General features: G+C 45.1%; 1 protein-coding gene across 1 annotated transcript; it reads left to right on the top strand.

Annotated features, from left to right (window-relative positions):
* Positions 1-6,283: 6,283 nt before the first annotated feature.
* LOC114626452 (MKI67 FHA domain-interacting nucleolar phosphoprotein-like) lies at positions 6,284-14,381 on the top strand. The gene is made up of 4 exons (XM_028773860.1): positions 6,284-6,432; positions 8,161-8,298; positions 12,244-12,352; positions 14,106-14,381. The coding sequence occupies exons 1-4, from the start codon at positions 6,328-6,330 to the stop codon at positions 14,345-14,347; spliced, it is 594 nt and encodes a 197-aa protein (XP_028629693.1). The 5' UTR covers positions 6,284-6,327; the 3' UTR covers positions 14,348-14,381.
* Positions 14,382-15,161: the final 780 nt, after the last annotated feature.

Genomic DNA, 15,161 nt, shown 5'->3' with positions numbered 1-15,161 from the left:
CCTCTGCCTCCCAAGTGCTGGGCTTAAAGGCGTGCACCACCACCGCCCGGTCTGTTGTAAATTTCTATTTCAATTTATGATTTGAATTTTGGTGTGAATTTATGATGAACCTTGTAACATGTGACCCTGTACTCTGTAAGATGTACAAGTACTGAGGACAAAGAGATGGGAGTTAGTTAGTTAGATACAGTTAGATATAGAATAGAGATAGAGTTTTTCCCTTTTCCCAGATAGAAGTTTTCCTTTGTCCCCACTTAGGACCTTTCTGCTTTTTCTCTTAGATAGCTTTCATAGGAAACTTTTTACACTTAGCAATAAACTCTATATAATAACTTAAGTGTTTTTTCTTCCTGCAACCTCAAACTAGCAGACATAAATTAGAACCCAGCAGCACTGGCTGAAAGAGTACAAAGGCTATTTGCCTAATCCTCTGCTGTCCTTGGGCTGAGGTATTAAGTGCCAGAAATGGCAGTTTGTGGCCAGAGGATACCAGAGGGCAGGCCAGCTACAGTAGCATAGTAAATAAACTTTTCTAGCATAGACAAGTAAAATTTTATTAAACAGCAACCCTAAATATCTTGTAATACCAAAGTCTTACCACAAATCTCATACGGCTCAAGGCCTTACCCCAAGAATCTCGTAAGACCAAGTCTCCCCACCACACCACCCTCCACCCCTGCTGATGCTCTTCCATTTCCCATCCCCCGCTGCTGCCTCAAGAAGAACCTACAAGGAGGAGAAGAAAGAAGATCGCTCTTCTCCTCCCACCAAGCCGGGGCTGGCCCCTGGCAGTTTTTTATGTTACCTATAGTTTCTAAGTTATTCCACTCTGCATTCCCCTTCTAACCTTGCTCTCTGCTCCTGCTCTGAAGTCACAACAAGGCTCTTACTCTCAATGCCTTTTCTCCCAATGCTATGTCTGTACTTCTAAGTTCTTCTTGAGTTCAGTTCTGCCTAAAAACTTCTCGGCTCAGTTCTCTCTCACAGCTCAGTTCTCAGCTCAGTTCCGACTCTTCTTTTTGTCCTCAGCACTTAAACATCTTTCAGAACACATGTTACAAAGTTCAACACAAGTTCACACAAAAAAATTAAATGATAAATTGAAATAGAAGTTTACAGCAGGGAATGTTTGCATGCATATCCATTAGGAGTAATTATCTGACTAAACATCCATCACTTGTCTAGCTCCACAGGTTCACTGTAAGTTGAAATCATAACTAAGTTATTGGTGAAGTTTTGTAGATAAACCCAGTCAATATTTTATCTTCTGTCCTACCACCTATAATAAATCATTAGTTCCCTTTTTATGACCTTTGGTTAATTGTTTAACAACCTCTTGGAATGTGCTCTGAGTAGGAGAAAGTCTGGTTACAATCCAAGAGCAATTAACTGGTGACACTGGGGAGACTGGCAGAGTTCTCATTGCAGTTTTGACTATCAGAAAAAGGACCTAATAGAAGTCCCACTATAAAAGAACTTAATAATCACTGATGTAATTTTAGGAATTCTTATAGGATTATCATTAAGACTTAAGAAGTCACATATTTGTCTATATAGCATCACTACAAGACAGTATATCTTGGCGGATCTGCAGAGATCTGTTCCAAAGGGGTGTGCTATTACTTAATAATTGTTATATATGTTTAATAATGACAGACAGGAAAAGCATATTAATAGCAGGAATTTTTCCTAAAATGAATCCCTTATAGCCTTGTAAAAAAGGAACAAATCTGTCTCAGATTATACAATAATCTGAACAGGTCATCTCAGAATGATCACCTGCTGTTATTAGCTTGTCCCATTATGGCTCCTGACACTTTTTTATTCTCCATCTCCCTGTCTTAGTTAGGGTTTCATTGCTGTGAAGAGACACCATGACCAAGACAACTCTTTTTTTGTTTGTTTGTTTGTTTGTTTGTTTTTCAAGACAGAGTTTCTCTGTGTAGCCCTGGCTGTCCTGGAACTCACTCTGTAGACCAGGCTGGCCTCGAACTCAGAAATCCAGCTGCCTCTGCCTCCCAAGTGCTGGGATTAAAGGGGTGCACCACCACTGCCTGACAAGACAACTCTTGTAAAGGAAAACATTTACTGTTTCAGAGGTTTAGTCCATTATCATCATGGAAATATGCAGGCAGGCATGGAGCTGAAGCAGGAGCTTACAGTTCTACATTTTGATCCAAAGGCAGCAGGAGATTGTGACACTGAGTGTAGCTTGAGCTTCTATGATACCTCAAATCCCCACTCCGCAGTGAAATACTTCTTCCAACAAGACCACATCTCCTAATAGTGCTACTCTCTATGGGCCAAGCATTCAAACACTTGAGTCTATGGAAGCCATTCCTATTCAAACCTCTCCTCCTCCTCTTCCTCCTCCTCTCCCTCCTCCTCCTCCTCTTCCTCCTTCTCCTCTTCCTCCTTCTCCTCTTCCTCTTCCTCCTCCTCTCCCTCTTCCTCCTCCTCTTCCTCCTTTTCCTCTTCCTCCTCCTCTCCCTCTTCCTCCTCCTCTTCCTCCTCCTCTTCCTCCTTCTCCTCCTCTTCCTCCTCCTCCTCTCCCTCCTCCTCTTCCTCTCCCTCCTCCTCTCCCTCCTCCTCCTCTTCCTCCTCCTCCTCCTCTTCCTCCTCCTCCTCCTCTCCCTCCTCCTCCTCTTCCTCCTTCTCCTCCTCCTCTTCCTCCTCCTCTCCCTCCTCCTCCTCCTCTTCCTCCTTCTCCTCCTCTTCCTCCTCCTTCTCCTCTTCCTCCTCCTTCTCCTCCTCCTCTTCCTCCTCCTTCTCCTCTTCCTCCTGCTTCTCCTCCTCTTCCTCCTCCTCTTCTTCCTCCTCCTCTGTGTGTGTGTGTGTGTGTGTGTGCACACGCACATACATGGAGCCTATAAGAGGGCACCAATCAGTTACCCTGGAGCTGGAATAACAGAGGTTTGTGAGCCTGAGCCTGATGTGGGTGCTGGGAACCAAACTCTAATCCTCGGCAAGACCACTAAGCCCTCTTAACCACTTAGCCATCTTTTCAGCTCTCCCTTTTTAATATTTCATTTCTACTTTAATTATTTAGTTTGTGTGTGAGTGCATAAGTGTGCACATATCTATGTGTGGGTGCACTTGTTCTCACCTACCATGTGGATCCTGGGGTTTGAAGTCAGGTAGTCCGGCTTGGCAGCAAGCACCTCTGCCCACTGAACCATCTCGATGGCCAAGGTTTACTTGGTTAATTTTCTTTACTGTATGGGTAAGGAAGAATGTGTGTATGTATTCATTTTTGTGAGTGTGGGGTATGTACATATGTGAGCGTGAGTCCAGTGTAGTGGAGGCCAGAGATTGACACTAGGTATCTTGATCTATAGCTTCCTACTTCAGTTTTTGAGACAAGGTCTTTTCAGTGAACCTTGTGCTCAACAGTTGGCTAGACTTGCATAGATAGGTATAGATATACATACAGAGATATAGAGATATATGCATATATATACATATATTAAACAGCTAAGAAGTGGGGAGGAAGAAAGAGCATGAGAGGCACAGCAGGTGTTGGGGGTCCTTGCCTTTAAGAGGCACAGCATGCCAGAATTTGGGAAGTAGAGGCTTTGTGATTGCAAAAGATGGGCACTCTCATCTCCCTGCCCAAGCTTCCTGCTTTGCTGCCGTTTGCTGCCATGACTTCTCTGGTATCATGGACTCTTCCTCTAGAACTATATACCAAAATAAACTTCTTTTTCCATAATTTCTGTTGATCACGGTGTTTTATCACAGCTACAGGAAAGTAACTGATATACTTAGGAAGAGGGATCTTCAGGTAAGGGGGTGCCTCCATCAGATTGGCCTGGGTTGTGTCCTTTGGAGCACTTTCTTTTCTTTTTTTTTTTTGATTTTGTTGTTGTTTTTTCTGTTTTTCGAGACAGGGTTTCTCTGTGTAGCCCTGGCTGTCCTGGAACTCACTCTGTAGACCAGGCTGGCCTCGAACTCAGAAATCCAGCTGCCTCTGCCTCCCAAGTGCTGGGATTAAAGGCGTGTACCACCACTGCCCGGCTGGAGCATTTTCTTGATTGGTAGTTGACACTGTGGATGCCAACATCCTTTGACAGATGGCCTGGGTTATATAAGAAAAGTGGTTGAGTGTGAGCCTGGGAACAAGCCAATAAGCAGTGGTCCTTCATGGTTTCTACTTCAGTTCTTGCCTTGGTTTTAATCTAAAAGAGACAAACCCCCACACACACACAGAGTGTTTTTAGTTTGTCTTATCACAGCAACAAACAAAAAGAAAACTAGTACAGCCTCAGAGGACAGCTTACTGGGGTTGGTCCTTCTATCATTTGGGTTCTATGGTCCAGTTCAGGCCTTCAGCCTAACCTCAGTAGCCTTTACTCTCTGAGCCATCTTGCCATTGCCTTCCCCCTTTTGTTGGGACAGAGAGGGCCTCATGTATTGCTGGATGCCTAGGTGTTAGTTTATTCAGAGTTGGAAATAGAAGCCAGAGCTTCATAAAAGCAGGTAAGCCCCATGCTCCAGACCCCTCTTCCAGGGTTCTTTATGTCATGGCATTCCCCAAAGGGATTTTTTTTTTGGGGGGGGGGTTGGTTTTTCGAGACAGGGTTTCTCTGTGTAGCCCTGGCTGTCCTGGAACTCACTCTGTAGACCAGGCTAGCCTCAAACTCTTGAACTCAGAAATCCGCCTGCCTCTGCCTCCCAAGTGCTGGGGTTAAAGGTGTGTGCCACCACTGCCCGGCTTCCCCAAAGGGATTTAAGGAAGCCACATCTCTCCAGAAGTTGCTGTCTTAGATAAAAGGCTTCTTTTTGTATCCACTGAGTCTCGAATATGTTTGGCTTAAATTAATCTTCAGACCAGGTCAGTAAGACGGCTCAACAAGTAAAGGCACTTGCCACTAAGCCTGGGTCCCCAGAACCCATACCATGGGATAAAAGAACTAACTACATCAAGTATTCCTTTGACCTAGACACATGTGATGCAGCACAAAGGTGCACACACCCATACTCACTGACAGGCATACACACAAAATTAATCAATCTACATGTAAATAAACAAATGGAGAAAAGTCAGAAAGACAACTGTTTCAACATGAGAAACTCTTACAAACTTCTCTTTCTGTGTTGTCTCAAAATTCCCATTGTGTTACCTAAAGAAAACCTACTAGGGAGCTCAAGAGACGGCTCTGCGGTTAAGAGCCAGAGTACCCTGGCTCACAGTCCATAATTCCAGTTCCAGTGTTCTGGTGCCCTCTTCTGGCTACTGCAGGCACTGCATATATAGGGTATGCCTACAGACAGGCAAAACACTCATCACATAAAATAAATAGGGACTGGACAAATAGTTCACAGTTAAAAGTATTTTCTGTTCTTCCAGAGGACTTGAGTTCAGTTCCCAGTACACTGGGCCTCTCACAACAGCCTAAATTCTAGGTCCGGAAGATCCTACACCATTATTCTCTATGGTCATCTGAATTCCTGAATACATATCCACTCACAGACACACATATGTGACATCAAAACTATAAATATGTGTTGCATTATGTTGTGGAGATTTCATGGTGAGGACTGGTGGGATTTCGAGTCCTGAACTTGGGGGAACTCAGGGATTGGTGGATTTTTTTTTCTTGTAGGGCGGGGTGTGGCCACTTTCCCACCATTAGGGTCATTAGGGGAAAAAGGAGGACATGCGGGGGTGGAGGAGTTGGGGAGGTTGGCCATTGAAGCTCCTCAGGCAGGGGCCTGGCCACTTTCCTGCTTGAGTGTTTATAAAGTTTACAAAAGGGATCCATGGGGGCTGGAGAGATGGCTCAGCAGTTAAGAGCATTGACTGCTCTTCCAGAGGTCCTGAGTTCAAATCCCAGCAACCAAATGGTGGCTCACAACCATCCATAATGAGATTGGATGCCCTCTTCTGGTGTGTCTGAAGACAGCTACAGTGTACTCATAAATAAAATAAAAAAATAAATCTTTAAAAAAAACAAAAGGGATCCAATGCAAGGAAGGCTTTCCCTGTTGCTCGTTGGCGTGGGCATGGCTAATGTTTGGGAATTTAAATTTGCTTTGAGTCCATGGAGCCCAGGCTGTCTTCGAATTATGCATATGAGAATGGCTTTGAACTCCTGATCCTCCTGCCTCCACCTCCCAAATGTTGGAATTAAAGATGTGGGGGCTCCAGTCACGGCTCTGGGTTTTTTAGTTTGTGGCCAGTAGGTGGCGCTCGAAGTCGCCCAATACCAGACACCCGGGCCTGCTCTTTTGCTACACTTCCGCCTCTACTTCCGCTTCCGAGAATTGAAGGGGACGTCACTTCCGGGAGCTCCGCGTGGACTGACTTGTTTGGGGTTCTCCACTATGGCCGAGTTAGCAGGCCCTGCAAAGCCGAGTCTAGCTTTGAACCCGAAGAAAGACTCGCAGTTTGAGAAGACTCTGACGCAAATCCAACGGCGCGCGAAAAAGGTGAGCGGCGGGGCGGCCGGGCTGATTCGGGAGCCGACCTCTCACGAGCTTGGAGACTATGGTTCCGGTCAGGAGACTGTGGCAGGTCAGGAACCGGTGTGAGGTTTGGCCCTTTCGGCCCTCAGGACTCACGTGTGGGAGCATGGCACCTCCAAATCTCAGAATATGTTAAGGCTGCCACGCTTCCGCTTTGGCCCGCAAAACGAGGGTTCATAGTCTACCACAGCATTTGGAAGGTATGTCCTTACCTTGTAGTGCTTAGAAAATGGAATAGACATCCGGAAACTCAGCTTCTGGGACAGGGAAGCAGGAGGATCGAGAGTCAGAAAACAGCTCGGGCTCAGTGTTCAGACCAGAGCTTCGTCAAAGAAAACAGAGATTACAGCCTGCCGAGTACTTGGTAGACAGCGTCCCTGACGGAATTTTACATCCCTTTGGTTTTCAGCATGGGGTGCATTGGAGAGAACGAAAATTTTTCTTTTTGTTTTGTTGTTATCCTGGGGGCTCTTTTGGGCGGATTGTTTTTGTTGCAGTGTCAGTGTGGGGTTTATTGTAGCCCAAGCTAGCCTCACATTTGCCATGCAGTCGAGGTCTTGAACCCCTCTATCCACTTAATGAATACTGGGATTACAGCTATAGGTCTCTATAGATCACCCTGTACGGACCTAACGGCAAACAAGTTCTTGTTCTCTAGGGTAATAGTATGGTGACAAAGAAGTACTGTCTGCACTGTGAAGGTTAACAACCGGAGACAGTAAGATTCAGTGTAATAAACTGCCATCTGCATTCAGAGTTGGAGGTCTTGGGTTCAGAGTGACAATGACAGACTTTTACTTGCTTGTCCATTTCTCTCTCTCTCTCTCTCTTTGGTTTTTCGAGACAGGGTTTCTCTGTGTAGCCCTGGCTGTCCTGGAACTCACTCTGTAGACCAGGCTAGCCTCGAACTCTCGAACTCAGAAATCCGCCTGCCTCTGCCTCCCAAGTGCTGGGATTAAAGGCGTGCGCCACCCCCCCCCCCCCCCCCCCCCCCGTTGATTTATCTCTTGAACCCGTGTTGGGCTGACTGTTTTGTAGGGACAGGTGATTGTGGACATGTGTGCGTAGGTCGAAAGACATCCCTTGGGGGATCTGACTCTTGCAGTCTGTGGCTCTGTGTTACTAAACTCAAGCCTCAGCCTTGCACACCAAGTGCTTAAGGCAAGAGAAATATCAAACATCTCATTTTTCAGTTTCTGCTGTGAGAGAGATATGAGTATGTTCCTGGACCAAGGGGAATGAAGGGTGTTGAAATTTTTGGTGCAGGCCAGGCAAGGTGACGTCTACCTTCCATCCCAGTGCTGGAGAGACAGAGGCAGACAGATCTCTACCTATCCTCTAAAAGGACTTTAGAAAGCTGGGTGGTGTGAGTTAGAGCCTAGCCTGGACTACAAAGCTAGCTCCAGGACAGCTAGGGCTACACAAAGAAACCCTGTCTCAAGGGGGGGAAAAAAGACTTTAGAATTAATTTTCTCTGAAGTTATGGAATGGTAACATAAAGACCTTTGCAGGGCATGGTGATACAGCCCTTTAATCTTAGTGTTCAGGAGTTAGAGGCCAGCCTGCTCTGCATAGTGAGTTTTGGGCCAAGGCTCCATAGTGAGACCCAGCTCAGAAAAATGTGTATACACAGACAAGTTTTGGTGCAGTATGAGTTCGTATTTTTAAAATGTTTATCTGTTTTGTCCTCAGCAAAAGAAGAAAGATAAAGTTAACTCCGGAGTAGTTTATCTGGGCCACCTACCTTCAACACTTTCTGAAGGCCATATCTATGACTACTGTGCCCAGTTTGGCGATATTAGCAGATTCAGATTGTCCAGAAGCAAGCGGGTAAGACTCTGTACCTGAATTCAACTATGTATATTTTCCTCGTCAATTGTATGTCATCCTTTATTCATAGGCACAGTATTGTTACCTACAAAGTTCCCACAAGCCAGACATGGTGGCGCATACGTTTAGTCCCAGCACTTAGGAAGCAGCGGCAGGGGAAGCCAGCCTGGGTTATGTTGTGAGTACATAGAGCTTGTCTCTAAATAAGTAAATGTTAGTAAAGTAATTTTACAAGTTGCAGTGGAATCACAAGAAAGTAGGCATGGTATAGTGGTCCATACCTTTAGTCCCAACACTTGGGAGACAGGGACAGGCAGACCTCTGAGTTTGAGGCCAGTCATAGCTGCATGGTGTGGATTTCCATCTCAGTAAAAAGAGAGAGATCATGAGACTGCAGAGATAGCTCAGTCTATAACTGTTAACCTACAGAACCCAGGTCAAAAGCCAGGTGTGGTCCCACATACGTGTGACTCCAGTGCTGGGAGGGGGTTCCTCACTAGTCAGCTGAACACACCAGTGCCAGACTTGTTTCAAAATGCTAAGAGCACTTGTGCTATAAACACGGAGTGGAACACGTGCACACGCACCAAGTGAGAGGCCAGGTGTGACCCCAGTATTGGGAACTGGAGCTGCTGATTGTAGAACTTGCTGCCAGCCAGTTTAGCCAAAACAACAAGCAACCGGGTCAGTAAAAAGTCCTATCTTCAGAGGATACAGTGGCGATCCATAGAAAGTACTGTGCCTCCTCCGGCCTCTGCCTGTGCACAAACAAAAGACAGTCGAGTGTCTTGAGGAACAGCACTGGAATTTCATACTTTACGTCGGCTTATGGTTTGTTAGAAGACATTCCTATCCCTATTCTGGTCAGATAGACTTATAGGGCTTCCCTCAGGAAAATCAGGCAGCAAGGAATGACAGCCTCAAGAGCAGAATCAGTATTCTAAATGTTCATTAAACTAAGCCAGTTGCTTCTCATCCTCGGGACTACGGACAAGTAGACCATGTTTATTTTGTGAATGCTAACTCTGGAGTTAATGAACTTCAGTTTGGTTTATATAAGGCATTTCTAGTAGATTCCCTAAAACCACAGGACCCATTTTTTTTGTGAATTTGCTTTTACTGGAGTTTAAGTCATGGGATGGGAATTGTCCCTTTGTGATTCCACCTCCTTCTTGAGGCCTACTGCCAGCTGATTCTTCCCTGAAAGAGAATTTCCTCCTCTTGGGAGTCCTGCTGGTTGCCTCTCCTAGTTCCCTGAGCAATTCTTCCTCTTGGGAGACTTGTGCTGCCCCATCTGTCTCTGCAAGATCACTAAACTACCTCCTTGGAAGAAAGGTGTTCTTTTGTTTGAGTGTAGGCAAGGAGAAGGTGAGTCTTTCATTTTCCTGAGGAGGCTCCTTGGCTTTGGTTCTTTCTTTGTGGGTTGTTGAGTCTCCTGGAATGCTTCTGGAATGTACCTGCAGGTGCCATGGCCAACACAGCCAGCAGCCTCTTCTCCTTTGTCAAGTGTTTCTCCTCAGTTCCTCCAGCTTCCTGATAATCTTAGCAGCCACTTCCTCTGTCTGAGTCATAGCTTCTAAAGTCTGTACACTCTACAATCTCATGGGATGGCTATTCCTCACTTGCCCTAGACTCTTCGCCCCAAATGCATCTGTGGGCCCCTCAAAGAAATAATTGTTTCTTGATGTATTACTGCATTTGTTTAACAGCTACTAGGCGATGCAACCTTTGTTCACTGTTCAGCTAGTGAAGGTGCAGTGAAAAATGAGTCCATATTTGCTCCAGAAACCTGGTTCCAGTTCCAAAGCCTAGGAGTGGCTCAGATACTAGAATGAGCCGTCACTTGCATGACAGAGGCCATGTATTTAGATGTATATCCTCTAAACACCTTTAAAGTGTTTGGTTTTTATTTGATTGGTTTGAGACGGAGATTAACTGTGGAGTTCTGCTGTCCCAGACTTGCCACATAGACCAGGCTGGCCTTGAGCTTGCAGCTATCCTGCGTCTACTTCCCAATTACTAGGATTATAGGGATTCACCACTTTTCCCAGCTTAAAGGGAATTTTATTAATTATCTGTATGGGTATTTGTCTATATTTTTTCTCACCACATGCATGCCTAGTGCCTGCAAAAGCCAGGAGGGAGAGCATCAGAGCTTCTGGATTAGGAAATTTCAGCTACCATCTGGGTGCTGGGAATTGAACCCAGGTCCAGTGCTCTTCATTAGCCACTGAGCAATCTCTCCAGCCCCTACAGCCTTCTTAATGCCGCGGCCCTCTCATACAGTTCCTCATGTTGTGATAGCCCACAACCATAAAATTATCTCATGGCTCTTTCTTTTTGGTTTTTCGAGACAGGGTTTCTCTGTATATCTCTGGCTGTCCTGGAACTCCCCCTATAGACCAGGCTGGCCTCGAACTCAGAAATCCACCAGCCTCTGCCTTCCAAGGCCTGGGATTAAAGGCGTGTGCCACCAACGCCCAGCTCATTGCTCTTTCATAAGTGTGTTTTTTTGTTTTTTTTTTTGTTTTTTTTTTTGTTTTTTTTGTTTTTTTTTTTTTGCCTGCTTATATGGTGCTTGGGCTTAAACCCATGTCTTTGTGTTGGACATTCAGCCCTTAGCTTTTTGGTTTCTTTTCTTTCTTAATTACTTTTGTTTATTTGAATGGACAGGGGTGAATGTCCTTCCACCATGTGGTTCCTGGGGTTGAAGTCAGGTCATTAGATTTGGTAGGTGATGCTGTTGTCTGATGAGTCATTTCGCTGGCCCTTGGTTTTTCTTCTTGGAATGGCATATCCTTTCAAATTACTTTTCAAAGGATCTGTTCGTTTGCGGTGATGGTCTGTTGTGTTGAAGTTCATAGTCCATCGCTCTTCTACTCCACCAGCTTGCTCCTGTGTTTTTAGTGGGATTGGAAGTGCTGGTGGGAGATGGTTGGTGGTTGATGCTCAGCCTGGCCTTACTCTGTCTGTGTAACTGAAACTAACTTTGAATTGCTGGTGTTTTGGTTTTTTTTTTTTTTAATATGTTGTTGAACTTTGTGGAACATTGGTGTTTTCTTAGCACCCTGATGAGAGTTTATTTTATTGCCCTCATTTCTCAGACATGTAAGTCTCAGACTTACATGTTACTTAACATAGGTCAGGATGTCAGTGCCAGGATCAAAGTGTAGACATTTGAACTCCAGAACCCACCGTACACTTAAGGCTATTCTGGGTGTGGAAATCCACTTGTGAGCTGGTACAGGTTAGGAAGTCAAGGCCTCTTCCTTTGCCTAGGCTATGGAAATAGGTACAAGTTCCTTGATGAGACTCATGACACTGGAGACTTGGTTGTTTCCACCCTTAACATGTGAGGTCAAGCTGCCTGTGCTCTCCTCTGGTGCTGGGGACTGAAACCAGGGCACAGTAGGTAAGCACGGGCTTACATTGCTATTTTGAGACAGTCTTTCTTAGTTGCCCAAACTGGCCTCATTATACTCATAAGATCCACCTGCTTCAGCCTCCTGTTTAACTGAGATTACAGCCTGGGATTACCTGAACTGCTAGGGTTTTTAATGAAAAGAAAAAAGAAGAAAACCTGGCCCTCACTGGCATGTGACAAGTAGGACTGCCAATGAAATGAGAAATGAGTAGACAAGTCCAGGACTGTGGGAGCCCAGAAGATAGCCTTCTTACCACCAGACAGCACTACTGAATTCCTTGTAGCTAGAATACTCAGGGATGTATCATACTAAGCCGAATTTTAGGGTACCAGAAAAATCTATATTCCAAGCTGTGACTGTCTTGTCTTCTGTCTGTCTGTCTGTCTGTGTGTTAGTTCTGTGGGCTTTTTTTGGGGGGGGAGGGACATCGGCATTGAAATAGTAAAAGTTGTGACTGGGGCTTGTTAGGAGTTTGATGATACTTAGACTTAACAGCTTTTTTGTGGGTTTTCTGTTGCAGACGGGAAACAGCAAAGGCTATGCCTTTGTGGAGTTTGAGTCTGAGGATGTTGCCAAGATAGTTGCAGAAACAATGGATAACTACCTTTTTGGTGAAAGACTTCTATCATGTAAGTACTCTGACCTTTCTGCACTGTGATGAGATTACAAAGTTACTTGTGGTGTTGTACTCAGGAAGAGAAGCTGACCCATCTTTAATGGGTGGTTGGAAAGAACTTTGTTCAAATTGAAAACTGATTGGTTTAAAGCCCAGCATAAATGGCACATGCTTTTTTTTTTTTTTTTTTTTTTTTTAAAGATTTATTTATTTTATGAATGTGAGTACACAGTTGCTGTGATCAGACACACCAGAAGAGGGCATCAGATCCCATTACAGATGGTTGTGAGCCACCATGTGGTTGCTGGGAATTGAACTCAGGACCTCTGGAAGAGCAGTCGGTGCTCTTAACCACTGAGCCATCTCTCCAGCCCGGCACATGCTTTTAATCCTGGCACTTGGGAGGCAGAGGCAGGGTGATCTCTCTTAAGTTCAGGGACATCCATGGCTATGTAGAGACCTTACATCAAAAAAGGAAAAGAAAACTAATGGTTAGATAGGCATGAGCAGGCAAAGGGACAGCAGTGCAGCCTGAGGTCATTTCTTACCAAATGAATGGTAACTAACCTTTAGTTATTGGAATATTGGGGAACTCAAATGGAGAGCGGGAGATAGGCTACAGGTCAGATTCTTGACAGCCATAAAACTAAAACATTAATGTGAGGCCTAGGTGTAGCCTGCAATGGCAAGACCAAAAGTAAAAAATCACATTTCAAGGTCAGACTCAATGACGGTGGGTGGCTTCAGGCTCAGTGAGAGGCTATTTGAAGGAAGTAAATCAGAGAGTGAGAGAGTAGAAAACCACATGTCCTCCTTGTTCTGCACAGACGACTCACCCACAGATGCACATGTGAGTCATTCCCACAGAGATCTGTTAAGTAGAGACACTGCAAACTTTTCTGTCTCATCACCATCCAGATCTCTGCCCATGGAAGGTAGACCTAAGTGTCCAGCCTGCCTACAGCTATGGTAGAGTGTGCCCTGCCCTGGGACCAGCTTACAGGTTCACAGGGCTTCCTGGTAACATTTTTCTCCCAGTTTCAGTCACCATGGGAGACGTCATGATCATGGGTGCTCCATGTTCAGTTGAAAGCCTGGCTCCTGTGGGAAGAAAGTGGCTGGGCAGAAACATGAAGCCATTGGTGCTCTGCTTTGTCTGGTTTGAGGAAAATACCAGAAAGGGCTCTGGATTCTACTGAGTTTTTTGACTGTTGCCACAAGTCCTTACCCTGTCCAGGAGAGAGTGGGATTATCTGGGACTAGGAGTGTAGTTATCTGGTAGAGTGCTGGCCTAGCATGCACGAGGCTATGGATTTTTACCCTAGGGGCGTATGCACTGCTTCTGATGGCACAAGCCTTTAATGCCTATCTTTGGGGGGTGAAAGCTAGAGGACCTGAAGTTCAAGGTCATTCTAGGCAACTTCAGGGCCAGCTTAGGCTACAGGAAACCCTATGTTTAAAAAAAAATTTTTTTTTTTAAAGAGGACAGAGAGGTGGCTCAGCAGGTAAAACTGCTCGCTGTGAATGTGTGATGGCCTAAATTTGATCCTCAGATCCCACATCAAAGTAGGAGAGAACCAGCTCCACAGAGTCCACCAGCCTCCATGGATGTCAGGGTGTGTGAGCCCACACACATGCATTTCCAGAGACAATAACCATTGTTTGATGTTTAGGGGGTTCTTTCTGTCATGTAGCTAGTTCATATCACATGAAATAGCTATCTGGGAAATATAAAATTAAAAGAGCCTTTCCTCTTTGTTTTATAGGTAAATTTATCCCACGAGAAAAAGTCCATAAAGACCTTTTTTATAGCAAGTGGAATGCTCCGTTTCATCCACCATCATTTCCAGCAGTGAAACGCTATAATCAGAAACGAGGACATTTGCAGATGTTGAAGATGGAGTATCGGTTTAAGAAGAAGGAAAAATTACTCCGGAAGAAACTAGCTGAGAAGGGGATTAATTATAGTTTTCCTTCACTGGTAAATATCCTTTTCCGGTTTTCTTGATGATTTCTCTTAGGGGTGGGCTTCCTGCCTCACTAATTGTCTGTAATTATACAGAATCTATCCCAGTGCTCCTCACACAGTGCTCCTCACACACTAGGTTTTTGGTTTAGTTTGTCCATGTGGCTCTTTTGGTTGATTTGCTGCCAGGCTGGAGTCTACCCATGCTAGGCAAGTGTTCTGTTGCTTTTAATGTTTCTAGTGCTGAGGATGGGACCCAGGACACTGAGCGTGCATCATCCCTCCTTCCCACCCTCAAGCACCTTTTTTGTTTGAGGCTTCCTTCAAACAGCCTCTCAAACAGAAAAGATCTGGCTGAGTTGCATGGACTAGTTTGAATGTAGTTTTTAGCTCAGGCAAGCCTTCATCATACTTCCTCTGGCCTCTGTGTCTTGGGATCCTAAGTAGATAGATGAGCTTACTTATAGCCCTGTACAAGTGGCTCCTACTGTTGTTGATGTTGGTAAGACTGGGTGTCTCATTCCAAGCTGGCATCAAACTTAGAATTTCTGATCTTCCTGCCTCTGCTTCCTAAGTGCTAGATTACAGGCATACGAAATGATACCAGGTTCATGCAGTCCTGGAGGTATAACCCAGAACTTTCAAATATTTTACTTTATATGGACTACATTCCCAGGCCTCTGGCAGCCTTTTTTCCCCCAATATAATTTCCTGCCTGTGTACCAAGTGGTTTCCAGGTGTCCTTGGAGGCCAGAAAAGGGCATCGGATACCCTAAAACTGCTGGACCAGCTTCAGATGGGGTCCCACAAGAATCTCCAGCTTAGCTGAGGACAGGGTGCGAACAGCCACTGCCTC

The sequence above is a fragment of the Grammomys surdaster genome, unplaced genomic scaffold (genome assembly GCF_004785775.1).
Source record: "Grammomys surdaster isolate TR1022 unplaced genomic scaffold, NIH_TR_1.0 235, whole genome shotgun sequence".
Classification (NCBI taxonomy): domain Eukaryota; kingdom Metazoa; phylum Chordata; class Mammalia; order Rodentia; family Muridae; genus Grammomys; species Grammomys surdaster.
The sequence above is the reverse complement of the archived record's forward strand: the minus strand, read 5'-3'. Positions and strand labels throughout refer to the sequence as shown.

Coding starts and splice junctions, on each gene's coding strand:
- LOC114626452 (XM_028773860.1), top strand. CDS start 6,328: ATGGCCGAGTTAGCAGGCCCTGCAAAGCCGAGTCTAGCTTTGAACCCG. Junction 6,433..8,160: donor TCCAACGGCGCGCGAAAAAG/GTGAGCGGCGGG, acceptor TTTTGTCCTCAG/CAAAAGAAGAAAGATAAAGT. Junction 12,353..14,105: donor TGGTGAAAGACTTCTATCAT/GTAAGTACTCTG, acceptor TTTGTTTTATAG/GTAAATTTATCCCACGAGAA.